General features: G+C 40.8%; 1 protein-coding gene across 2 annotated transcripts in view; it reads left to right on the top strand.

The window, feature by feature from the left end:
- Positions 1-27,707, top strand: part of LOC140469305 (carboxyl-terminal PDZ ligand of neuronal nitric oxide synthase protein) — a 129,909-nt gene that overhangs the window by 82,650 nt on the left and 19,552 nt on the right. For both annotated transcript variants that reach the window (XM_072565675.1, XM_072565674.1), the window contains exons 3-8: positions 2,977-3,069; positions 5,393-5,451; positions 8,837-8,945; positions 9,981-10,122; positions 11,087-11,226; positions 17,510-17,671. In XM_072565675.1, the coding sequence (XP_072421776.1) occupies positions 2,977-3,069; positions 5,393-5,451; positions 8,837-8,945; positions 9,981-10,122; positions 11,087-11,226; positions 17,510-17,671 (705 nt within the window). The remainder of the gene's footprint in view (positions 1-2,976; positions 3,070-5,392; positions 5,452-8,836; positions 8,946-9,980; positions 10,123-11,086; positions 11,227-17,509; positions 17,672-27,707) is intronic.

Genomic DNA, 27,707 nt, shown 5'->3' with positions numbered 1-27,707 from the left:
AGCCCTCTGCACACACTGACACACTCCCAAGAGCCCTCTGTAAATACTGACACATTCCCGAGAAACGTCTGCAAATACTGACACATTCCCGAGAAACGTCTGCAAATACTGACATACTACCGATAGCCCTCTGCAAATACTGACACACTCCCGAAGAGGCCTTTGCTAGTTGGTTGGCAGTGTTATATAAAGGTGGTTATTACGAATGGTGTCAAATTGAATAATTTTAATGTGGGGAGAAGCAGCCGACAGGAATGTTCTCTCTCGCCGCTGCTGTTTACCTTGGTAAATGAGCTGTTGGCGGATGCTATCCAGAAGGACCTGAAATAGTGGCTCCAAAGGTGGGAACTGGGGAGCACTCTTTCTGTTTCTGGCTAATCCGGAAAAGTCCAAACTCCCGCTAAGACAATAAATTAAATTATTCAGGTGCTGCGGAGGTTTGCGGAATGGCTTGGATCCTTTATTTGGTGCCCAAAGCGCCCCCTAATTAAATTCACCAAGCTGCAACCTCCGCAGGATATTGGGCAGCAGGTAGATCTCCCAGATCTGAAGAGATACCAAATAGGCACCCTACTGTCATATGTAGGTGACTGGATGCATGAGGACTCAAGGTCAATATGGCCTGATGTTGAGGGCTCGCAGACAAGGTGTCCTCTCATCAATTTACTGTTTATGGACAAGATGAGATCCATGGCTGAATGTTGTGAAAGTCCAATTTCCAGCAACACATTTCCAGCTCTGATCGCCAGCATCTGCAGTCCTCACTTTCTCCTTAAGTAAATATGAGATGATTGTAGTAACATTACTGTAATATAATAATGTGGTATTATTTCTACTTTTCTGTCTTTTTGTACTTTTATAACTTTATTTTTCCTTTTGTAAAAGAGTAAAAAAAACTTCCAATAAATGCATATATCAGAAAAGAGATAATAACAGTGATTTAAGTTCAACATTTTGTTAGAGAGCAGGTTACTGTAATTCCTAGTGGTGTGATTAGAAAGCTGTTTGTACTGTTGTGTTTGTGTCAGATATGGTCAACATGTAAGGCCATTAGCTTTGTTCAGTTCAGTTCCGAGACACTGGCGTTGAGTTTAGAAGGGAGTTTGTTACTCTCCTTGTCTAGAAGAAGGATTCAGGGAACTGTTCAGGAAACATTTCATCTCTTTAGAAATGTTTAATTTGTGAAACCTGCAAGTAAGGAGAGTTTGGTTTGAAATCTGTAGGTTATTAGAACTTAGAAAGTGCAGGCTGCCACATTTGTTAATATTTGGAATGGATTCATTAAACAGTCTCCAGACTTCTTCTGGATTTGATTCTCTAATAAATAGTGTTGGCAAACAAAGGGACACTTGTTTTTTTTTGATTAGATGAGACTCCCCACAGTATGGAAACAGACCCCTTTGCCCAACAAGTCTACACCGACCCGCTGAAGAGTAACCCACCTAATATTTACCCCTGATTAATGCAGCTAACGCCATTTCACCTGACCATCTTTGGATCATGGGAGGAAACCCACACAGACACAGGGAGAATGTGCAACAGAGTCACCCGGGGTGGGACTTGAACCCAGGTCCTTGGCACTGTGAGGTAGCAGTACTAACCACTGAGCCACCCATTGCAGTGTTTTCTGGAAACATTCTAACTGCCATATGTATACTGAGATTGCTTGGTTTGTTTTTTTATTTCTTCTTTTGCATATTAAACTTCTCTTATGCTGTTGGAGAAAATCTACAAACTATGTGAATATAACTCAGGGACCAACTACAATGTTACTTAAACAAAAAAGTATGATTTACCATGTCTGATTTCATTGTGCAATATGACTTGTCCAATTCCACCATCAGCTAGGATCATAACAGCAAATGAACACTAACCCACCAAGTCAGTGACCAGGAGGTGGAAGGTCAGGGATAGTTATTTGGACCAGGTCAAGGGGTAGTTGGGTCAGAGTGAGTAGTCAGATCGGGTTGGGGTGTAGTCAGATCGGATATGGGGCATTGGAAGGTTTAATTGGGTGGGTGAGGGTGTATTTTGATTGGAGGACTGATTCTGGAGTTTCCCAACTTTTAAACTAGGTGTTAAGCATTGTAACTATTCCTGGGTAAGCACACAGATAAGTCATATGTATCTAGCCCTAGACTCTGCCCTGAGCTTGGAGTCAGAGATTTTCATACAAGGTCCGTGCAGCAGAGAATCAGCCCAATGGAATTTAAATTTCCTGTACCTTTCCTGTATATATCCAGCCCCAAGAACTGACCAGGGTTGTGTTGTGCGTCTCCTGATGATCTGGAGATGGGAAGATTTGGGCCAGTGACGCATTCTTATGGAAATCCCATGAAAATAACTCCACATTCCTGGGTGAACCCTCTGAAAGTATTGGAACTCCCTGTGAGCTCTTACAAACATTGACACACTCTTGGGGTCTCTTTAAAACCTGGTGCACTCCCCCACCCCACCCTTTAAATACACCCGAGAACAACTCCCAAAATTCTGAAAGGCAGTTTTAGTTACACAGATGAAATCAGGCATGTTGTTTGAGAAAATATTTATTGCACAGAAATAACGGATCTAAATATTTTTATGATCTGACAAAGTGGCCAAAAGGAGATAAAATTGCTCATTGTCTACCTGCTTCTGAGCACCAACAGTCTACTTCCCAAACTTCTTATAGAAAGAAAACCTAACTTGATTCCCAGTATCAACTGTCTTTGCAAACCATTAAGCCTGTGTATTCAATAACTCAGTGTATATTCCTCTGAATTCAAATGGATGAAAAGGCAAAATTCTTGGGGACAAAGTTTTCTATTTCAAATATGCAAAGTGTAGTTAATTAAAATGTTATTGATACACTGTCTACACAATATAATTTGTCTAGTGACTACAGTCATTATTACAAGTTGATTGGGACCTTTGAAAGACCTGATCTTTAAAGTATATCTCCACTTTGATGTCACATTGGTACTGTTTCATTCACAGTATGAATTTAAAGCCAAGAACATTAAGAAGAAAAAGGTGAGCATCTTGGTGTCTGTGGATGGAGTGAAGGTCATTCTGAGGAAAAAGCAAAAGGCAAGTTCATCACTGTGTTCTTTCATGTGAGATTTTACTATTAATTGTTATAGAGAACCTTGATCTGTTTTATTGAGTTGGTTTTTGTCTTTACCTATAATAGATTATTCTCAGGCGCATTCATTCCATGTCAGGGTTCAATGCTATGACTGTCTGTAACCTAGTATAAACCTTGGGAGTACATCCAGTCCATGTACTTGTAACTATACAAAAAGATCTGGGAAAAGAAAATGGATTAGCTTACAATAAATCCAATGGCTTGTTCTGACTGTTACTGCCCTTGTACTATGGCATAAGAAGAACATTTTCAGGGGATCTTTGAGTATCCTTGGACCCATTTTGTACCATGTTTGACTTAGACAGTCAGACAATCGACCTGAGTTAGATCTACTTCATCATCATGGCTAGATCTGAATCAGAAACGTTGTACCATAATCTGAGGAAGAGCCACTCAACCTGAAATGTTAACACTGATTTCTCTCCCCAGATGCTGCTAGGCTTGCTGAGCCTTTCCAGCAATTTCTGTTTTCGTTTCTGATTTACAGAAACTGCAGGTTTTTTTTGCTACCAAATATCATGTTGGAGCACCTTCATAACCCAGCACAGCAGTTCCAGAAGCTGACCCATCAATACCTTCACCAGGGCAGCTAGAAATGAGCACTAAAGCCAACGTTGCCATAATGCCAACAGTCCCATGAAAAATTAAGAACAAAATTTAGAACATTAAACAATTTTGAAATGCAGAAATGATCTAAGGAAGTGCTTGCTATGAATGTCATTTGTGTTAGTGATTCCAATGGTAATTCACCACAAAAACATCCTTGAAACCTGCCTCCAAGTTCCAGTTGGTTAACCACCCCATCAGAGAAACACCCTCACTCGACAAGTCCTGTTGACACCTATATTTTTTCATGTTGTTACCATGAACTTTAGGGAAAATTGCACTGAAACAGAATACTTCATTGTTGTGCCAATGTGATTCTCGATTTAAAGTCTCAGGGTGCTCCTTCGAAGTGGTAACGCCATCAGCAGCAGTGCCTCCCCTGATGTTCAGTCGTACCAAATGTTCACTCCTTACATTTGAATGACAAAATCTTGTAATCCTTCTACTGGCAAGATTAAGTGGTTACATGAAAAGTTTATGCAAACAAGGAGTCTTTGAGTTACAATCTCTGAGTATGTATCGGTTATTCCCTGAGGTTCAGAATCACATGTTGTTGCCTCCTGAAAATGAAGACCATGATCAGTATGGTCAGGAGTCTCCCACTGCCATTGAATAAAATGACAGCTCCATCTACAGTCATTGCCATAAAACAATCTTCTTTTTATGGGTTCTGGCACACGCGGGATCCCATGTGCACTTCTCCTTTCTTTTCATAATCAGACCGATGGGCGCTAATTGTAATAAGGCCATTTATAAAACAATTAACGCTGCTTATTGAAACATAATGTGAACAAATGTAGTATAGTTTATAATTAATTTCATGATGCTTGTCAAAGTATTGCAGATAAACAAGCAAGTAACTTTATTACAAATAATCAGGTCAATTCAATTGCTCACTTAGCTAATGTCTGAATATCTCTATATATGGCATACAATAATGAAAGAATTTCTTCCCACTATATCTGCCTTTTATTCCCTATTTTCACATGCTAGATGTTTATCCCAGTCAGACAGGAAGCCAGAGACTTGACCTCTGACCTTGCAGTATTGATCTCTCAAGCTAAAAATTGAATGTTTCTAAGTGTAGGATTGGCTGCTAATCTCCACTGAGCTCACATAGATGAAACAATTCCAATATTTGTCAGGATTTTTACTGGATAAACTGGTCTGGTACACAGGAATTGTCACTTTGGGTTGAGACCTCCTCTGAATCTCACCTGCATTATCAAAACAATTACATTTTGAAACATGACCTTTCGTGAGCTTAGTTTAATCTGAGTATAAGTGCACACAAAATCCTTCCTGTATTTATAGATCCCAAATAGTATACATAAAAGTACAGCTTGTTTGAAGTCTGTTCTTGTTTCTTTGTTCTTGGGATATGGGGGTCACTAAAAAGTCCAGTAAATATTACCCATCCTTAATTGTCCAATTTTAACCAAGGAAATTCAAGCCATATTGATTTAAAAATCATGCAATTCAAAATAACAAATAATGCAAGAACTTAAATATGTCAAAAACTGTCTGATGTAAGAAAGTACAATGTGGGGTTGAGTTTCTTGATTCAGATTTGAGGTGAGAACCTTGTGCCTCATAATGGATTGTGTATAATATGGATAATAAAAGGCATTTTAATCAGAAGATGTCTTTTTGTTCTAGAGAAAGGAGTGGACATGGGATGCAAATAAAATGTTAGTGATGCATGACCCTATTTACAGGTACAGAACTGATGTCATGTTATTGATAGTCATCTGTCCCAATGTTTTTATGTTGCATGATTAATAATGCTCCTGTGAAATAGTGTGGAACATTGCCATAAAGGTGTAGTACTGATGTAAGACTTTGTTTTTAAATTAATGGGTTTACTAGTTGAAATGCTCGAGACCAACAGTAATTTACATCATCTTCAATTTCATGAGGGGGGACACAGCACTGCAGTGGATCCCAGTCACGATATACATTACACTGTACTGAATTCCAATCACTGCTCGCACATTACACCATGCTAGATTAAAGTCACTGTCACTAGATCCCAATTTTGTGTACATAACACCTCACTGGATCCCAGTCATTATGTACATTACACTGCTTTGGATCCCAATCAATATATGTATATTTCACCATACTGGATCCCAGTCTCTGTATGTATATATTTCACCACACTGGATCCCAGTCTTTCTGTCTATGTTACACCACACTGGATTCCAATCATTGTGTGTCTATGTTTCACTACTCTGGATCCTAGTCTTTGTGTCTACAACACACCCAGTCTCTGTGTCTATGTTACACCACACTGGATCCCAGGGTCTGTGTGTCTATGTTAGACCACAATGGATCCCCAGTCTCTGTGTGTCTTTGTTACACTGGATCCCAGTGTCTGTGTCTACGTTACACCACACTGGATCCCAGTGTCCGTGTCAACATTACACCACACTGGATCCCTATCTCTGTGTCTACGTTACACCACACTGGATCCCAGTGTCCGTGTCAACATTACACCACACTGGATCCCTATCTCTGTGTCTACGTTACACCACACTGGATCCCAGTGTCCGTGTCAACATTACACCACACTGGATCCCTATCTTTGTGTCAACGTTACACCACACTGGATTCCAATCATTGTAAGCAGGTTGTACCGTTGCTAGAATCAAGTTACTGTTTCTATGTTACGTCACACTTTATCCCAGTTGTTACATGTGCATTACACCTCATTGGACCTCAGTCACTTTGTACACTACATCACTTTAAATCCCAGTGACTGTGCATTCCATCACACTGGATCTCAGTTACTGTATGCATATTAAAGTGTACTAGATCTCATTCACCGTGAGCACTTTACACTGTACTGTATCCCAATCACTATGAGCAGATTAAAGTACCCTGGATCAATTGGTGCAGAGTACTGGATGCAATTACTGTGAGCATTTTATGCTGCAGTGGATCCCAGTCACTGTGAGTATATTACAGTGCACTATATCTCCATCACAGGATGAACACATTCACTACACTGGATCTTAATCATTGTGAGCACCTTCATTGCAATGGATCACAGTCAGTGAGTTCATCAAAAGATACTAGATCCCAGTCACTGGGAACACAGGATAGTACATTTCTTAAAAGTTCATTTGAAACTTGGTAACCAAATTTAATTGAAACTGTAAATCAATTAAACATATTTGATATATGATAGGTCTGTTATGTATTTAACAAATTAATTATTTAAGCTATTAAGTGAGAGAAAAACTATTTGCAAACTGTAAAGGGTACAGAGGGTTATGTACAATGTTCGGGGGATGGTGTTGTGCATCAGTGAATCAATAGACCTTTGCTATAATGAAAGATCAAGTGCTGAAGCAGCAATAATGGAAGGGATGTGAGAGGACATTAGAATTCATTTAATGGAGTGCCATTGGTGCCATAATGTCCAAGTTATTGATCATTTCCATATCCTGTTGGTTACCTGGGCTCTCATGTGACATAGCTGGTGATGTGATTTCCACCATTAAAATTTTTTGTTTCAGATTAAATTGCAGTCAATGCTAAAAATGATAGACCAAGTCCCTGTTATCAAAAATAATGAAAATTAGTTGCCTTTGCTTACAATTGGGAATAATTTTAACACTGGAAGCATTAAACATTATTAATGTGGCAGTAGCTTCTTATTAAAGCCTTAAGATAATATATTCCTGCTGTAAATAAGTACAGAATTCATCTTATGCAGTGAGAAATCCTGAAACTGAAGTCTGTGGCTGCTAGTTTGCTGTTGGCTGGTGCATAGACTTAAGGGAAGTGGGTGTCTCATTCAGTCATTTATTGGCTCCTTCACCTTTTGTGTTCCTGTTGCTGCCTATCACAAAATGTTAAAGGTGAAGATGAATAAATCACAGCTAAGAATGATTGAGGTAATAGAAGTTGTGGTTTCAGGAGAACATAGACAGAAGTAAGTCACTTGGCCCTTGAATCTGCTGTGTCATTCACTAAGATTATAGTTGATCTAATCTTGGTCTCAACTCCACTTTCCTCCCTGCTCTTCCAAAATCTGTCCAATGTAGCCTTGAATATTTTCAATGGCTCAGCCTCCACTATTCTCTTGTATGAAGGATTTCAGAGATTCATGACCCTCTGAGAGAAACATTTTGTTTCACTGAAATAAATGACCCCTTATTCTGAAACTACACCCCTGGTTCTATGGTTTCCCTCATAAGGGGAAACATTCTCTCATCATCGGCCAGAGTGGATCTCAGTTTAAGTTCTGTTGGAAATCATTTTTACCACTTGACTGAACTTAGCTTCTCTCTGCAGAGAATTTCAAGTCAAACATTACATGCAGCCCTAAGGCAGAGGTTTCCAATTTATTAGGAAAGGTTTCGATTGCTGGACCAATTCTGTGAGCCATATAATGCTTTCAACAGAAGCAAAGTGAAAGAAAAATCAATAGCATTTAAATGTGATTCTAAAGAAACAGTTTTAATGGCGTTCAGAGTTTCCCTCAAAGTGTTTCCTAACTTGTTTGAATTTAGTTATTTGATAGCTTTGCTTTTCTCTTTACCTGCTTCTCAGGCTTAGAGAAAGGAAGCATGTTCTTACAAGAAATAATGAAACACCGACATTTATCCAGCTTGAGAGTCAACAAGTTAGAGCAGAGTGGTCAGGAGATGTAGAGCCAGATACTGTGAGTGAGGAACTAAACCATTTGTGTACATTGCAGTGTGATGGCAGGGTTCATCAGGTTCTCTGCCAAGTGTGAACATATTCAAAGTTGCTGTAAAAGTTAAGGTTTATATGACAAATGTTGTATTTAGCAAGTGAATATTAATGTCAGGTGGAAATAAAGCCTGTAGACATGAGTGACCTGAACCTTTTTCTGAACCCTAACGTCGGCACTTGCATGGCCCTTTTGCATGTAAAACAGCTGCAACCAGAGAATTGAGAAACACCGATGCATTTAATTATAGCTAGGTGCCACATTACAATTTATTGGTGTTAAGTAACGTGTGTACACTTGTAATTTTAATTGTTCTTTCAGTACAGTAATGTGTTGTGTCATTACATGCCGTTGTTACTAATTACTAGTGTCTTTTCTTTCCCCTTTGTCTATAGAATATTCTACGTATCACATGATTCCCAGGATTTAAAGATATTCAGCTATATTGCTAGGGATGGCATCAGCAATACTTTTCGATGCAATGTATTTAAATCGAAGAAAAAGGTTTGAACCCTTTCTTGTATGTTGTGTGAGAAGTAGGTGCATGTGTTTCACCTTCAGCATGGAAAATGCATTCATTTTCATGAACAAAAGTGGCCCAAAAATAAATCCCTTTTCTTTGTTGCTGTAGTCAGATTCCAATACGAAAAGTCAGTCAAGGTAAAACAAGCTGGGGACTATTTTGCTAAAAAGCAGGTAGCTGAGAGCTGCCCTCATAATTGTGAAAGCAGTTGGTAGGGTAGACTATTTTGGAAAATTCATAGCCACAGTTTAATATGGTAGCTAATAAATCCAATAGGAATTCAGGAGAAGTTTATTTCACTCTCAGAGAGTGGTTAGAATGTGGAATTCTCGGGAGTAATTGAGAAGAATCGTATAGATTCATTTCAGAGGAAGCTAAATAAACTTGTGAGTGAGGAATAAATAGAAGGAAATATTGATAGAGTAAGATAAAGCAAGGTCAGAGGAGAGTCATCTGAAAGATAAACATCACAGTAGGCCTGCTAGGCTGAGCAGCCTATTCATCTTCAGTAACTGTGCTGTATGTTCATCAGTATTCTGCCTGGGTTCCCATCTTGATGTGTGAATTGCAGCAGTGTGCTTCCCACATTGTTGTTTTTTTTTAGGTTGAATGAGCAAGTCCAACTGTTCATACCCAACAGTTTACCTTGGCTACCCCTGGACTGAGATTGCTATCACTTGGCACTCCAGCAGCAAGCAGACAAAACCCACTTCGTTAATTTGAAGCTGAATACTTCCTCACCCAGTTCTGTTAGAATACAGCGCACTCTTCTAATTAGAACAGTATAAAATGGAATCAAATATTTGCTATGCAGTCATGTTTGGGTCACATAACATTTGTCAAAGTACCAATAGTGACATTAAAAGCATTACTGTCCATGGAGGATCTTGAGGTTTTCTTCAGCATCTTCTTTAAGATGCTATGTTAAATACTAGTAATCAAGCAAAATTTTAAGGCACGTTTCTGTCTGGATGATTTGTAAATGCATCTATAGTTCACCGTTCTTTCTGCTTCAGAGCCAAGCAATGCGAATTGTTCGTACCGTGGGGCAGGCATTTGAGGTCTGTCATAAACTGAGTTTGCAACATGCTAAAGAAAATGCAGATGGGCAGGCGGATGGTGCAAGCGACAAAGCAACAGAAGAACAATACACTGGAGGTAAAGTCAGCCTTTCCAACATAACCCTCCCCAGTGGGATCTACCTCAAGGTCTATCAAGCAGATGTAGCTGCCAGTGTACTGTGCCAGGATCACTTGATGGGGTGGAACTAATGTTAATTATTTTAGTGGCTGGTTTCAGATATGACAGACTGCTGCACAGCATCTGTAATTTGGAAATATAGTGTGGGTTGGTGTTGTGGATGAGCAGAAAGGAAACATGCTTCCAGGAGTTGGCAACAACAGTTTCCAAGTGGTGATTGAGAAGCAGAATACCTCATCATTATTGTAAAAACTGAACTGACAAACTGCTGTGTAAACCAGGCGTGAAGCACTTTTCTGGCCTCATTATAAAAGGAATATAAAGGCATTAGAGAAGCTACAAAAAACAATGTATAAGAATGAACCTTGTGAAGTTATAACTACCAGAGAAGTCTGAAGAATCTAGAGCTTTTCTTATTTCGAGAAGAGAGAAAAACTGAGGAGTGACCTTTTATAGGTAATTAAGATAAGAAAACGGTTTTATAGAGTAGGTGTTGAGAAGATGCTTCCATTGTTGTGTAGCCCAAACATAGAGGTTATCCATGTGGATAGTCACCAATAAATCCATTTGGAAATTCATGAGGAAACTCTTTATCCAGTGAATAGGTAGAATGTGGAGCTTGCTACCTCAATGAATAGTTGAGATGAATGGCAAAAGAGGAAACTAAATAATGACAAGGAAGAAATGGATAGAAAGATAGAAAGGGATAGAAGCCTGATGAAGAAGGATCGGTGCAAGCTCATGTGGAGCATAAACACTTATATGGACTAGTGGTGCAGAATAAGCTATTTCCAGTGCTTTAAAACTTATTTCTTTCTCTTGAAGTATTCAGCACTAGTAGTTGTAACTGAAAGTGTGATCAGTGCACATAGCTTGGACCAGCCTCTTTCAGCAGTCCAATCTTCCCACTTTCTTTAAACAGGTCTCCACTTCCCTGGAGTAAAGCAGAATGGGGCTATGGGCAAGGAGATGGAATCTCACAGCTCCAGTGAGTTGCCATGTGACGGGATTGAACTAGAAATCATTAACGCGGCACAAACTCTTAAAGAGAGAAAATATCAGGTATTTTGATTAAGCAAGCTGATTAATCTTTGGATATAATTACTGTCTTCTTTTACTTTGATTCATAATGGTACTACAGGGTATTATCTAAGATCATAACACTGAACGTTGAAACAAAATGAGGCTGGTAAAATGACATTGTTAACAGTTTGGAGACTGCATTATATTTCTGCAAAGTGTCAATAAGGGGAAGAATGAAGTGAATTGAAATCCCTGTCCTATAGCAGGGTTTTGAAGATGTACACTACAGGTTTCTTTGGTCCCAAACCTTATGCCAAATTGCTGTCTTCACACATATGCAGTTACCTGAGCATTGTGGTCTTCAGTAGAGTATTTCCTGATGTATTCATAATTCACCAATCAGGAAATAGCCTTTTCTTGTCAGCCATTTGGGAACTTGAAGGAAAAAATTTTCCTATATTTGCGGGGGGGAATGTATAAAAGCAGCCATTTGCAACAGGGCAACATTTGCAACATTGCCAAAAAACGCAATGTTTGGAATCACAAAACTGTAGGCTCTTGATTAGCCATCCAGGATGAAAATCAGGATTCTGGTTTTTGGCCTAATTGATAAGCATTTCTAAATAAACCCAACCACTGCCTCCCGTGTTTACTTATTAATTTGACCATGTAGCGTCAAAGTGCCTCAAATCTACATTATCTGTGCTGAGTTACGTATTGATCTACAAATCAGTTCAGGCCCATTTTTGGCTGTGCAATGGATAATGAACTCAGAGCACACACTAGATATCAGCGATTCAAAACTCTGGCAGGTTGCAGTTGCAGCCTATAGTGCAGCCTGATGGTCCTTGGAGTTCCAATTTGGTTGGAGTGTCAAGCCAGCATCTCAGCTAGGTCCTGGTATTGAGGAAGTGTTCAGCACTTCCTCTCTTAGCAGTGACCTGCAGCTGTTTTCTGGAGCTGGAGGAAGAACTCCAATTTATGACTGTGATATGAACCGTGGCTCAGGCTGCAGAAGAAGCGAAAACAAATTGTAAGGTGTCTGCTCTGCAGCACAATAGCAAGGTCACAAAATGAGTTTCTAAACACCTCTTTCAGATATCAGAGATGTCTGATTATCGTTTGCCCTAAGGTGGTTTAGACATGTTTCGTGTACTGAAAATTCACCATTTTGGGCCTTTAACCTCACATTTTCCAACAGCAAAACAGTTAAAAAGATTTGAAGCTTGGAATGAAACAGAGAACTATGGATTATAGGGGCAAATTCAATATTAAATTGTCTAGAAACTGAAAAACAATAATGAGAGAAAGATTAGAATAAGAGAGAGGGAAGAAAATGACAGAAAGGATAAATAAAAAGAATCATAACCTTTTAAAATTGACAACCAGCAATAGTTGGTTCAATGTAAGAATATAATTAAAGAGTTTAAATCATTTCCTTTCTGAGTCAGAAAGGTTGATTAACATTGCTTTAACAATTATTACATCAAAAACTATTTAGGTTCAGCTCTAAAGTGGCATGTTTAATGTGAAATCTGGCAAGTACTTAGAAATAGAAATATTTAATTTTTATTATGTACCCTTATTATATAAACTCCCACACAAAGAGAAGGTGCTGCATTTTGATGACAGAAATATTTTACCACAGGAAACACATTGAGCAGTCTCTTTGTAGAATGCATTGGGACTTAAGGAGCATCAAGCATGGTACCTGCTGGTTCTGGTCATCAAATCTGCTCTGGCAATAGTACAAAATGTAACCCCCATGCATGTACTGGTAAACCTGAATTTTCACTACTGAGTTGGGACATTCCACAGCCTTGTAAACTGTGACCAGGGAAAACGTGCATCGATTGTTTGTTTGGGTTTCCATTCAGGGCAGTGGGTAAAAATGGGAGTCATGACCCCCCCCCCCTTGCCACATGGTAAACGTTTGGGGCTCTCTCCCTGTCAGATAATGGCCAAGCTGCAGTCCCGGTGTTGGAAATAAATCAAACTGCTTCTTGTCTCTTGTGTTTACCCTGGGTCTGTTCCTTTTTTGCTAATGCTAGTTTCCATAGCATAAACTATGGAACTATAGGCAGGAAGGTTTGAAATTGGCTGATTTTCTCAAAGTATCAGAGATACTTGTCAATAATTGATGGGAAGGAAAGAGTTTTAATTAACAGTGAGGCCAAGAAGTTAAATTGACTGGTCTTTATTTTAATCTTCACCTAGGTGGCAGAGTTTGTGGGTTTGGAAGAGTTCCTAAAGAAACCACGGCAAGTTACTGCATTGTATGTTGTAGATGGTACACGCTGCAGTTATCCAGTAATGGAGGAGGGGGGACATTAGACTAGTGGATGGGCTGTCATTCACATAGACCATTTTCCCTGGCTGGTAGTAAATTAAGTGTTGCTGCAATTTAAACATCCAAGTAAGTGAGTCAGAAATCATGTTGGTCATGTGTATCACACCCTAATTAGAGCAAGATTAATTTGTTTTGCACTCTAATAGATCAATACTGTCTGCACAGTTTATTATTGTAATGGTTTCACTGATAGTGTATTACAGGCCCTTAGAACCTTATCCTGCATTAATATTCCAGCACTGTTACATCCAGCTGCTAGCAGCAAAAGCGCAGTGATTTTCATATCTCTGCTAAGAGTGGCTCATGTACCTCAAAGGGGATGAGCACTTGGAAAATGTAAAAAAGCAAAGAACTGCAGATGCCAGAAATCAGAAACAAAAGCAGAAATTGCTGGGACAATTCAGCAGCTCCCAGCAGCATCTGTGGAGAAAATGTAGAGTCAACATGTCGGTCCAATGGCCCTTCTTCAGAATATAAAGAAAAATGTATCTTACAATGAACAGATCACTCCCAAACCCTACCCTTTGCATTAGATGTGTAGACATTCCTTTCCCCTCATTTGGTATATGGACATTATGTTCATTATACTCACATTAAATTGGTCTAATGATATCTAATTTGGAACCTGTCGTAAAGAGTTAGACTCAGATTCTAAGATATTGTTGTGGGGTACGCAGTCAACTATGGAACATTTCCTCAGGAAATTCAGTTGAATGGATCAAGTCTATGGAGAAAGTGAGGACTGCAGATGCTGGAGATCAGAGTCGAGAGTGTGGTTTTGGAAAAGCACAGCAGGTCAGGCAGCATCCGAGGAGCAGGAGAATTGACGTTTCAGGCTAAAGCCCTTCATCAGGAATGAAGCTTGTGGGACAAGGGGGCTGAGAGATAAATGGGAGGGGGTTGGGGCTGGGGGGAAGATACCTGAGAATGCAATAGGTAGATGAATGGGGGGGGTGGGTGAAGGTAATAGGTCAGAGAGGAGGGTGGAGCAGATTGGTGGGAAGGAAGATGGACTGGTAGGACAGGTCAAGAGGGTGGTGCCGAGTTGGAAGGTTGGAACTGGGATAAGGTGGGGGGAGGGGAAATGAGTAACTGTGAAATCCACTTTGATGCCGTGTGGTTAGAGGGTCCCAAAGCAGAAGATGGGACATTCTTCCTCCAGGCGTCGGGTGGTTAGAGTGTGACAATGGAGGAGGCCCAGGACCTGCATGTCCTTAGCGGAGGGGGAGTTGAAGTGTTCAGCTACGGGGCGATGGGGTTGGTTGGTGCAGGGGTTCCAGAGATGTTCTCTGAAGTAAGAAGACATTCTGTCTTCCCAATGTAGAGGAAACCACATCGGGAGCAAAGAATACAGTAAATAATGTGTGTGGAAGTACAGGTGAAACTCTGGATATGAAAGGCTCCTTTCAGGCCTTGGATGGAGGTGAGGGGGGAAGTGTGGGCTCGGGTTTTGCAATTCTGCAGTGGCAGGGGAAGGTGTCAGGAGGGGAGGGCGTGGACCTGATGAGGGAGTCGCGGAGGGAACGGTCTTTACGGAAAGCAGATAGGGATGGGGAGGGAAACATATCTCTGGTGGTGGGGTCCGTTTGTGTGTGGCTGAAATGGGGGAGGATGATGCAACGTATCCAGAGGTTGGTGGGGTGGAAGATGAGGACTAGAGGGGTTCCGTCCTAATTGCAATTGGAGGGGTGGGATTTGCGGGCAGAGGTACGGGAAGTGAAGGAGATGTGCTGGAGGGCATTGTTGACCACGTGGGAGGGATAATTGCGGTCCTTGAAGAAGGAGGCCATCTGGTGTGTTCTGTGGTGAAATTGGTCCTCCAGGGAGCAGATGCGGCTGAGGTGGAGGAATTAGGAATAAGGGATAGTGTTTTTACAGGAGACAGGCTGGGGGGTAGTGTAGTCCAGGTCACTGTGGGAGTCGGTGGGCTTGTCGAAGATGTCCATGTTGAGTTCATCACCATTGATGGAGATGAAGAGGTCCAGGAAGGGGAGGGAAGTGTCCAAGATAGTCCGGGTGAACTTAAGGTTGGGGTGTTAGTGAAATTGATTCTATGACATCACCTCAGTCCATTTATCATCAGTGCACCAAGAATCTATCTCATATGGTTAGAAATGGATACTCATTCCACTAGATATTTTTGGCCATAGAACAGGTGCAATGTACAGCATTTTGTAAAACATTCATAGGATATGGGCATCAAGAGATCTGCCTTTAAGGTGGTGGTGAGCTGCCTTCTTGACTCGCAGTTGTTTTTGTGGTGTAGATATGCCCATAGTATTGCTCAGAATGGACTGTCAGGATTTTGACCTAGCAACTATGAAGGAATGGTGATATCTTTCCAAGTCAGAATGGTGTGTTGCTTGGAGGGGACCTTGCAGGTGGTGATGCTCCCATGCACCTGATGCTGTTGTCCTTCTAAGCGTTAAAGATTGCAGGTTTGGAAGGTGCTGTCAAAGGAGCCTGGGTCATTTGCTGCAGTGCATCTTATAGGTGGCACACATTGTATCAGTGCTGTAGGAAATGAATGTCAAAGTTGGTCAATAGGGTGCCAACCAAGTTGCTTTGATTTTGGAATCTGTTGAGATTCTTGTGTTGTTGGAGCTGCCCTTGTTCAGGCAAATGAGAGTATTCCATCATATTCCTGACTTGTGCATTGTCAATGATGGACAGGCTTTTGGGAATTAGGAGGTGAGTCACTCACTGCAGCCTCTGACCTTCTCTTGTTCTGGTCAATGATAACCGACCAGTATGTTTCAGCAGTAGTAATACCAGTGCACATTAGTGAGAGAAGGTATGGATTTTCGAGGGTTCGCAATCATGGTTACCTGGTATAGGCAGTCAGCGATTTGTAAGTAATTTTGTGATAGCCTTCTAAGAAGCAGCAGTTTAGATATGGTACATTAGTTAATTAGATAAAGAAAGAATGCAAGTGCGATAATTGGGATAGTTCATTGATAGATGAGGACATACAGGCTGTCAGCATGGAATATTTTGGTCTCGTTAAAGTGGTGGAGGCAGCAGCATCATCTTTTCCAAATGAAATGTTAGGGAACTCTCCCTTCAGTCTTCCTCCATTTCTTCCAGTGAGTCTTGTGGTGGAGGGCAAGTCACTGATGAAGCAGCTAATGATGGTTGGGCCTAGAACACTACCCTGAGGAAATCCTGCAGAGATGTCCTGGAACTGAAATGATAGACCTCCAACAACCACAACCATCTTCCTGTGTGCCAACTATGATTTCAACCAGCAAAGATTCCCATTGACTATAGTTTTTCCATGCCATACTTAGACAACTTTGTTATTTTATTCACTCATGGGATATGGGCATTGCTGGCTGGTTAATGTCTAAGGCAATCACTTTTACATCTCAGTTGGGCAGTGGGATGCCTGCTTCGAGTTAGTACAGGTATTGATTCCCCTGCCAGGCTTCTCCAGTAACCCCACTGAAGTCAACCAAAGTTATAAGTATTTCAAAAAGCTTTAAAATAAAATCGTCCTTTTCAAGAATGAAACCAGTTCTCTTTCAAAAGTGATTAGTGGACTTTTCTTCAAGGTCGTCCATCCAGACAATCCTTGACAACAACAGCACTTGACAACAACATTCTGTGGCAATTTTCTTGAAAATGGAGTTGCATAGGAGTAGTTTCAGAAGGAAATCCTTTGTGCCATTGGTCTATCCACTTCTCCTTGCAGTTGTTCAGTTGTGTTTTCTTCATGTTAAAACCCTGAATCTTCATTGCAACAGATTGTTACACAGCTCAATGAACACCTTAATGGCCAGCAGTTAAGGATTTGATAGAACACAGCATGAGGTCACTGATTGCACTTGCAGGTACCCAGGAAAATCAGTTGCCGTGACAACCGGAGAGAAAAGCACCTTGGAAGATGTGGAGAGCAGAGTGAATTTTGTTTAGGTAACCTTGTTTTATTTGAAATAGGTAATGAAATATATCTGATTTCTTTTTTTTTAGGATCCTGAAAATGGAACTCCTTTTGTTTTGTCAGCTCAGCTGCCACGATTACCCAGCAGTCAGTGTTCCTCTCCTACCCCCCTGGCATCCCAGCACCACTTGCAACTGCTCCAACACCAGCTTTTACAGCAGCAGCAACAGACACAGGTGGCTGTGGCACAGGTTAGTTTTTCAACTACCTCATGGGGAAGTCATAAAGAAAAGATCCTGAACTCTCAACTGCACCCATTTAAAATAAATTCAACTCAAGACTTGAATGTCACCTCCCATTTTAAGTTCGTTTCTCAATTTGAGTGCACAGTCAACAGTTTATCCAGTCCCTTGTGCTCAAAAGCTTCTGTAAAGCATTGCAACACCTACTTGTGCCTGACGGTAAACTGGAGCTCACATAGTGAGATGCAGTCACTCCACCGGCCTGCCCTCTTTCCTATCCAGCAATATTCACACTCAGACATAGTCACACTAATAAATTGGTGACTTGGCAATACAATAACACAGTAGCTCACAGGAGAGATGTTACATGTGACTTTTTCTTCTTGCACGCAGATTTCACCCTGAGTTGTAATGTATCTGTTTGAATTTTGAATTTAGAATTTAGCTTCCTGTTTGCACTGAATTAAATCCATTGCAAGTTCAGTCATTTGGTATTTGTAACACCATTATAGATCTAAACTTTACATTTCTGATACATTTGCTGTTTATACGATTGTTAACAGACACTAAACTGGTGATCAGAGCGAATTTAATACTCAGCAAACTCCAACAAGCAAAATTCAAAAATAACCACTTATTGGTAGTCACAACCATAAAGCAAACTACATATCTTAGTGAGTGAAATAACTGTGACATTGAATATGGGATAGGATTAGGATTCGAATGAGGTGAGACAGAGGATAACTGGAGCAGGAGGTGGGGGAGGAAGTGAGATCAGAACAGGACTGGCTGACTGGTATCATCTGTGATTGAGCCAGTTGGTAACAGTAACTAGACAACAAGCTGATCCAGTAGTCTGAGAGATTATCCTTTGGTGATAGTTGCTCTGTGCCCACCCAGAATAGGCAGGAATAGACATGACGTCCATCAGCCGTAAGACTACAGGGCTAAAAGTACCCTCCAACTGACTGAAATGCACCAAGTTAAAATTCACCTCAAAATGGCCAACTAACCGCTTAGGAGCTATCTCAGTTAAAAAGAAAAGCAAGTATCTTCCTGGTTTTTACATGTCTCCATTTGCAGGGAACACATTTTTCATTTGATTTGACATTAAATGTTTTGGTTTTCATCTGTTAAAGGTGGTATGTAAATGCATATTGCTGCCTGTGAAATGTGACACTACTTTCCTCCACATTACATTGTAGCTCCATTGCTAGGTTGCCACACTGTGTATGGTAGCTCAGGGCAACATCAGTCTTGTCTTTTTTTATTTCAATTTGCGAAGTTACACATTATAAGGCATGTATAAAATCATCTTATACTTGGCATAGAGTTACATTTTCATATACAGGTGTATGTTCATAACATTCAAGTGTTCATAAGCTGTCCAGTCAGAATGCCAACTGGCTCTAAGCCGAGGAACTTGTCATTGGAACTGACCTTTTCCTGACCATTCATTTTCATGCCCAGAAGTTTTAAAGATCAGGATCTATGAATATAGTGTGTGGTGGTTTTACATGGCTGTCTTGTAGATGAGAGGAAAACTACTCAGTATTATGATTATATAATAAATGCAAAGTACTGCACGTACGCTATGTTCATGAGGTACTCTTGTATTATTGATAACCCTGCTTACTTATTGCTTACCCTGGTGACAAACTTTTGCTTTGTGATAACAAATGTGTTCATTAAGCAAAAGTAGATGTTGTAAAGCACAGGATGAAGGCAGTAATAAATTAGCATGCATCTCATTAATGGTGCTCTGTTTTTCACCAACTCCTAATCTTAAACTATTTTGCTGGCCAAGTAACATATCTTGTGTGGTATCTGTTAAAACTAATTTGATTCAGCATGTTAAAATCTTCTTCAAAAATGTATTTCTGGTGTGTACTCCAGTCTGGTTTTAACTCTTTGGGTGCCATGTGCCTGCCTATGCAAGCATTTTGTCTCATCTTGTAACAATGGCAAAGGACTTCAGGGTTAACAGAGATACATCACATTTATAGCACATAAACAGGTCATTTGTTATGACTGGCCCATGCCAATGTTTGTATGTCACATGAAATTCATCTGGCACCACATCATCTAATTATCAAGATTGTCTTATAAGCTTGTGTTCCCCGTGTAGTTATTCACCTTCTGCTTAAATTAATTCAAGCTCTTCATTTCTATGTTCCATGTAGTTGTTGCAAGGTCTCCATTCTGATCACTCATTAGTGATTACTCCAGGTGAACGATGTTTCCAACCTACATTTACTCTATTAACCTTTCAGCATTTTAAAGGCCTCTGTTAGGTTATTCCTCATCTTTCTCTTTAAGAGAGGAAACAGCCCACTCTCAATTCTTCATAAAACTCAAAGAACTGCAGATGTTGGAAATCAGAAACTAATTCAGAAATTATTGGAAAAAGTCAGCATGTCCAGCAGTATCTGTGGAGAGAGAGCAATGTTAATGTTTCGGGTATCTAAGTTTATAAATGAGCAGTAGTACATATAGGAGCAGGAGTAGGCCATCTAGCCCTTCGAGCCTGCTCCACCATTCAATAAGGTCATGGTTGATCTTTTTGTGGCCTCAGCTCCACTTACCTGCCCTCTCACCGTATCCCTTAATTCCTTTACTGTTCAAAAAAAATCTATCTTAGCCTTAAAAACCTTTACTGAAGTAGTGTAAACTACTTCACTGGGCAGGGAATTCCAGATTCATAACCCTCTGGGTGAAGACATTCCTTCTAAATCTGCTCCCTCTAATTTTGAGGCTATGCCCTCTTGGCCTAGTTTCACCCCACTGAACTGAAACATCCCCTCTACATCCATCTTATCTATTCCCTTCATAATTTTATATGTTTCTTTAAGATCCCCTCATTCTTTTGTACTTTCACTGCACATTTATACAATGAAAAGAACGATTATATTGATTTGATCTGATCCAAGCAAACACAGAAAGATTGTTCTTTTGCGATAACCTGTTCCTAACAAAGATCAAATACACCTGGAAATCTGTTGTGCTGCTAAACTCCTCTTTTTAGCTTTAATTCTTCCTTCCCACCTTCAAAGTTGGATTTGGATCAATTGACAAGGTCAACATCAAAACTCTGAAAGGAAGATCAGTTACCAAAAGGTCAGTAAAATCCAGCCTCCCATTCATTGTGGCTCCTGTTTGTTCAATCACTGCAGTGAGTAATGTAAAATGTGGAGGTGCCGGTATTGGACTGGGATGGAGAAAGTTACCTGATGAAGCTACCTGAGGAAGGAGCAGTGCTCCGTAAGATAGTACTTCCAAATAAACCTGTTAGACTTTAACCTGCTGTTAAGTGAGTAATGCAGATGTGCTGCGTATTTTTTTTGCAGGTGTGTGCTAGTACAACATTACCATGAGGTGGTGCTGTTGGCTGACCCTATGCCACATCCTCTCCGATGTTCATTTCACTGGGTTATGAGGATAGGATTCAAACCCCTGCAACTGTCAGCAAAGTTTTGCTGAAGTTCTTGCAGTGTCAGAAATGTACAAGGTTTACATGGACCTGATTCATGTGCCTTTTTCCTTTAAAAATGGGTGGTTTGTCATACCTGAATAATTTTACTATTAAAAGCAATTCCACAAGTCCAGTGATGCAAAACATCCATCAATTTCTGCTGGGTTTGTGAAACAATAAATCTGCAGTCATTACAAACCATTGGGTTCTGTGTAAGGGCAGGGTGAGAGTCACAGAATCTGATAGTCCTCATTGTTTTTCCTGTGGATTATGAACTGGCACGTTCAACCACTTTATTTGTTTTAGTTATGTGTAAAGGATCATAAGTCTAATTCCCTTGTTTGCTAAAATAATTGTTTTTCTTCCCACCACCAGCCCTCCCCATTTTTTCCATCATTGCATCTCGTCATTCTCTCCCTTACAGATAGATTCAGAATCATAGAGATGTACAGCATGGAAACCCTTCAGTCCAACCCGTCCATGCCGACCAGATATCCCAACCCAATCTACTCCCACCTGCCAGCACCCGGCCCATATCCATCCAAACCCTTCCTATTCATATACCCATCCAAATGCATTTTAAATGTTGCAATTGTATCAGTCTCCACCACTTCCTCTGGCAACTCATTCCATCCATGTATCTCCCTCTGTGTGAAAAGGTTGCCCTTAGGTCTCTTTTATATCTTTCCCCTCTCACCCTAAACCTATGCCCTCCAGTTCTGGACTCCCTGACCCCAGGGAAAAGATTTTGCCTATTTACCCTATCCATGCTCCTCATAATTTGTAAACCTCTGTAAGGTCACCCCTCAGCCTCCAAAGCTCCAGGGAAAACAGCCCCAGCCTGTTCAGCCTCTCCCTTTAGCTCAAACCCTCCAACCCTGGCAACATCCTTGTAAATCCTTTCTGAACCTTTCAAGTTTCACAACATCTTTCCGATAGGAAGGAGACCAGAACTACACACAATATTCCAACAACTGGCCTAACCAATGTCCTGTACAGCTGCAACATGACATCCCAACTCCTATACTCAATACTCTGACTAATAAAGGAAAGCATACCAAATGCTTTCTTCACTGTCCTATCAACCTGTGACTCCACTTTCAAGGAGCTATGATCCTGCACTCCAAGGTCTCTTTGTTCAGTAACACTCCCTAGGACCTTACCATTAAGTGTATAAATCTTGCTAAGATTTACTTTCCCAAAATGCAGCACCTCTCATTTATCTGAATTAAACTTCATCTGCTACTTCTCAGCCCATTGGCCCATCTGTTCAAGATCCTGTTGTAATCTGAGGTAACCCTCTTCACTGTCCACTACACGTCTTATTTTGGTGTGATCTGCTAACTTACTAACTGTACCTCTTATGCTCACATCAAAATCATTTATGTAAATGACAAAAAGTAGAGGACCCAGCACCGATCCTTGTGACACTCCACTGGTCACAGGCCTCCAGTCTGAAAAACAACCCTCCACCACCACCCTCTGTCTTCTACCTTTGAGCCAGTTCTGTATCCAAATGGCTAGTTCTCCCTGTATTCCGTGAGATCTAACCTTGCTAATCAGTCTACCATGGGGAACCTTTTCGAACGCCTTACTAAAGTCATATAGATCACATCTACCGCTCTGCCCTCATCAATCCTCTTTGTTACTTCCTCAAATACCTCAATCAAGTTTGTGAGACATGATTTCTCACGCACAAAGCCATGTTGACTATCTCTAATCAAACCTTGCCTTTCCAAATACATGTACATCCTGTCCCTCAGGATTCCCTCCAACAACTTGCCCACCACCGACGTCAGGCTCACTGGTCTATAGTTCCCTGGCTTGTCCTTACTAACCTTCTTAAACAGTGGCACCACGTTTGCCAACCTCCAGTCTTCCGGCACCTTACCTGTGACTATCGATGATACAAATATCTCAGCAAGAGGCCAGCAATCACTTCTCTGGCTTCCCACAGAGTTCTAGGGTACACCTGATCAGGTCCTGGGGATTTATCCACCTTTATGCGTTTCAAGACATCCAGCACTTCCTCCTCTGTAATATGGACATTTTGCAAGATGTCACCATCTATTTCCCTACAGTCTATATCTTCCATGTCCTTTTCCACAGTAAATACTGATGCAAAATACTCGTTTAGTATCTCCCCCATTTTCTGCGTCTCCACACAAAGGCCACCTTGTTGATCCTTGAGGTGCCCTATTCTCTCCCTAGTTACCCTTTTGTCCTAATGTGTTTGTAAAAACTCTTTGGATTCTCCTTAATTCTGTTTGCCAAAGCTATCTCATGTCCCCTTTTTGCCCTCCTGATTTCCCTCCTAAGTATACTCCTACTTCCTTTTTACTCTAAGGATCCACTTGATCTATCCTGTTTATTACCTTACATATGCTTCCTTCTTTTTCTTAACCAAACCCTCAATTTCTTTCGTCATCCAGCATTCCCTATATCTACCAGCCTTTCCTTTCACCCTAACAGGAATATACTTTTTCTGGATTCTCGTTATTTTATTTTTGAAGGCTTCCCATTTTCTAGCCGTCCCTTTACCTGCAAACATCTGCCCCCAACCAGCTTTCAAAAGTTCTTGCCTAATACCGTCAAAATTGGCCTTTCTCCAATTTAGAACTTCACCTTTTAGATCTGGTCTATCTTTTTCCATCACTATTTTAAATCTAATAGAATTATGGTCGCTGGCCCCAAACTGCTCCCCCACTGACACCTCAATCACCACCCCTGCCTTATTTCCCAAGAGTAAGTCAAGTTTTGCACCTTCTCTCCAGTATGTACATCCACATACTGAATTAGAAAATTTTCTTGTACACACTTAACAAATTCCTCTCCATCTAAACCCTCAACACTATGGCAGTCCCAGTCTATGTTTGGAAAGTTAAAATCCCCAACCATAACCACCCTATTATTCTTACAGATAGCTGAGATCTCCTTATAAGTCTGTTTCTCAATTTCCCTCTGACTATTAGGGGGTCTATAATACAATCCCAATAAGGTTGTCATCCCTTTCTTATTTCTCAGTTCCACTTCAATAACTTCCCTGGATGTATTTCCAGGAATATCCTCCCTCAGTTTAGCTGTAATGCTATCCCTTATCAAAAATGCCACTCCCCCTCCTCTCTTGCCTCCCTTTCTATCCTTCCTGTAGCATTTGTATCCTGGAACATTACACTGCCAGTTCTACCCATCCCTGAGCCATGTTTCTGTAATTGCTATGATATCCCAGTCTCATGTTCCTAACCATGCCCTGAGTTCATCTGCCTTTCCTGTTAGGCCCCTTATATTGAAATAAGTGCAGTTTAATTTATTAGTCCTACCTTGTCCCTGCCTGCCCTGACTGTTTGACTCGCTTCTGTTCTTAACTGTACCAGTCTCAGATCGGTCTCTTTCCTCACTATGTCCCTGGGTCCCACCACCCCCCACCTTCCTAGTTTGAATCCTCCCGAGCAGCTCTAGCAGATTTCCCTGCCAGTATATTAATCCCCTTCCAATTTAGGTGCAATCCATCCTTCTTGTACAAGTCACTTCTACCCCAGAAGAGATTCCAATGATCCAAAAATGTGAATCCTTCTCCCATACACCAGCTCCTCAGCCATGCATTCATCTGCTCTATCCTCCTATTCCTACCCTCACTAGCTCATAGCACTGGGAGTAATCCAGATATTACTACTCTCAAGGATCTCCTTTTTAAATTTCTGCCTAACTCTCTGTAATCTCCCTTCAGAATCTCAACCTTTTCCTTTCCTAGGTCATTGTCCACATTGGAACCAATGACCTCTTGCTGGCCCCTCTCCCCTGTAGAACATTCTGCACCCTCTCTGAGACATCCTTGATCCTGGCATCAGGGAAGCAACACACCATTCTGCTTTTTCGCTGCTGGCCACAGAAACGTCTGTCTATATCTCGGACTAGAGAATCCTCTAATTGATCTCTTGGAACTCAACATATCCCTCATTGCATTAGAGCCAGTCTCAATACCAGAAACTTGGCTGTTCGTGCTATGTTCCCCTGAGAACCCATCACCCCCTACATTTTCCAAAACAGCATACCTGTTTGAAATGGGTATATCCACAAAAGACTCCTGCACTAGCTGCCTACCTCTCTTACCTTTCCTGGAGTTAACCCATCTATGTGACTGTATCTGAGACTTCCCCCCCCTTCCTATATCTGCCATCCATCACATACTGTTGCTGTTGCAAATTCCTCATTGCTTCTAACTGTCTCTCCAACCGATCCATTTGATCTGATAAGATTCGCAGCCAACAGCATTTATGAAAGATATAACCTGCAGTAACCCTTAAACTCTCTTTAAGCTCCCACATCTGCCAAGAAGTACAGATCACTCTATTAAAGGCCATTTTTGCTCCTTCACAATCTACAGACCCAGAAATTAACAGCGTCTTATTCCTCTACAAACACCGCCCCAGGTTAAATGAATAGTTATGGCTTATATTTTAAGTTTAATCAAGAGACATATCTCCAAAAACATATAATCAAGAAAGAACCCAGTGTACTCACTACTGCATATTCTCTGTAGGCCACACTTAAAACAATGATTAACTTATCTGATTCTGTGCTGTGAGGTTTGCCCACCGGTTTCTCCAAGATCACTTGTGAATTTCAGTGTTTGTTAATTTTCTCAGAGAGATCTCTCTCTCTCTCTCCCCCCCAATGACCTCACCATGTGCTTCCTTTGTCTGTTCTTTTAAAACTGCTGTTGTTTTGACTTTTTTTCCCAAATTTCCAAAGCAATGCAACAGCATATGAAACCGTACTAGCTGCTCTTGGAATTCGAGGAAATGGCCTCCAGCACATAAATTACCTCAAAAAAGGAGTAGCCTTTACAGCCAGAAATTTTTCCCATCCTCCATCTTGGATTACCCAGAATCCTTTGATTATTGAATTGTAGAGATCTACACTACAGAAAAAAACCCTTTGGCCCATTGAATCTCTGCCAGTCCAAAATAGCCACCTAACCATTCTAATCCTATTTTCCAGTACATGGCCTTGTATACGTTGGCATTGCAAGTGCACATCTAAATATTTCTTAAATGTGATGAGGATTTCGTACTTCACCACCCTGACAGGCAGTGAGTTCCAAATTCTCACCACCCTCTGGATGAAAAGAAATTACTCCTCACATGCCCTGTGACCCCCCTACCCTTTACCTCAGATGTATGCCTCCTGGTTATTCATCCTTCCATAAAGAGGAAAGGTTTCTCCTGTACACCTTGTCTACGCTCCTCGTCATTTTATATCTCAATCAAATTAAACTGCTGTCATCTTTCACCTCCCTCCTCACAGCTGCTTGATGAGTGTTACACTCAGTAATATTATGATAGAGTGCAATTTGTCCTGAACTATTAGTCAATTTGCCGTCATGCATTATGTTAAATCTGTGTCCTCTCCTCTAAGGAAAATAACCTCAGTCTATCCAATCCTCTTCATAACGAAAACTCTCCAGTCCAGGCAATGTTCTGGTCAATCTCCTCTGCACTCTCTCTGGTACAATCACTTCCCTCCTATAATGTGGATTCTAGAACTGCACACTGCTGCGGTCTAACCAATGTTTGATACAGTTCCAAACGAACCTCCACCGACCTCCCCACACCCCCACACCTTCTCCTGGTCACTATTTTCTCCATCACTCACTTATCAGGCCCTCACCCTGTTAAGTGGAACATGTAAAAATGCACAATTTAGTAATATAGAGCAGAGCGGGACAGATTTCCTTGTTCAGCTGAGAAACATGATTTAAAGGACAAGGATGATCATCCAATACTCCACCTAGGCTGGAGTTGAGCATCAGAGGAGCTTCCAATAATCCAAGTAATGTTGATATTTGGAAGGATTGAAATTCTGGCAAAGTGGGAATATTGCTGAATTTATAATCCAGAAGTTTAGCTAATTCGACCATAGATATATAATTTGGAATTGAAGGCTAGCTTCTGAAATGGCAGAAACTATCATTAGTTGTCTTAAAGCTCATCTGGTTCACTAATGCCATGTAGGGTAAGAAATCTGCCATCTTTACTTGTGACTGCACGTCCACAGCAATATGGTTGACTCTTAACTAACTTTTCAAAAACCCAAAAGCCCCTCAGATCAAGGGAAATTCAGGAATGGACAACAAATGCTGCTTGCCTAGTTGGCAATACCCATATCCCATGGAAGAATAAAGAGAAACTGAGATGGAGATGGTAAAATAAACTAGAAACTTGGCAGAGTATCTAGAGAGGAGAGAAATGGTCTACTTGAAGCTTGAAAGAAACAAAAAGAAAGATTTATAGAAATGAGCTTCATGGTGACATTAATAGAGTGAGGGACAGCATTTTAATTTTCCCAGCTAAATCTACTAAAAGTCCTCGTCAATATGTTCCTCTCAATAATGGGCTAGAGGTCACAGAGAAAGTGCAGTTGCAGCCATTTTAATCAGCCATTGACTATTCTCCATGGAGCAGACTGACATTTTTGGCTGTGTGATAGGGAGTCTGTCCAAATTCTCATTGTAATGTTTAAAATTAGCTCAGCTAGACGTCTGTGATCACATTATAGTGGAGTCCTTACAAA

Source organism: Chiloscyllium punctatum, chromosome 49 (assembly GCF_047496795.1).
Source record: "Chiloscyllium punctatum isolate Juve2018m chromosome 49, sChiPun1.3, whole genome shotgun sequence".
In the NCBI taxonomy this organism is placed as follows: domain Eukaryota; kingdom Metazoa; phylum Chordata; class Chondrichthyes; order Orectolobiformes; family Hemiscylliidae; genus Chiloscyllium; species Chiloscyllium punctatum.
The sequence above is the reverse complement of the archived record's forward strand: the minus strand, read 5'-3'. Positions and strand labels throughout refer to the sequence as shown.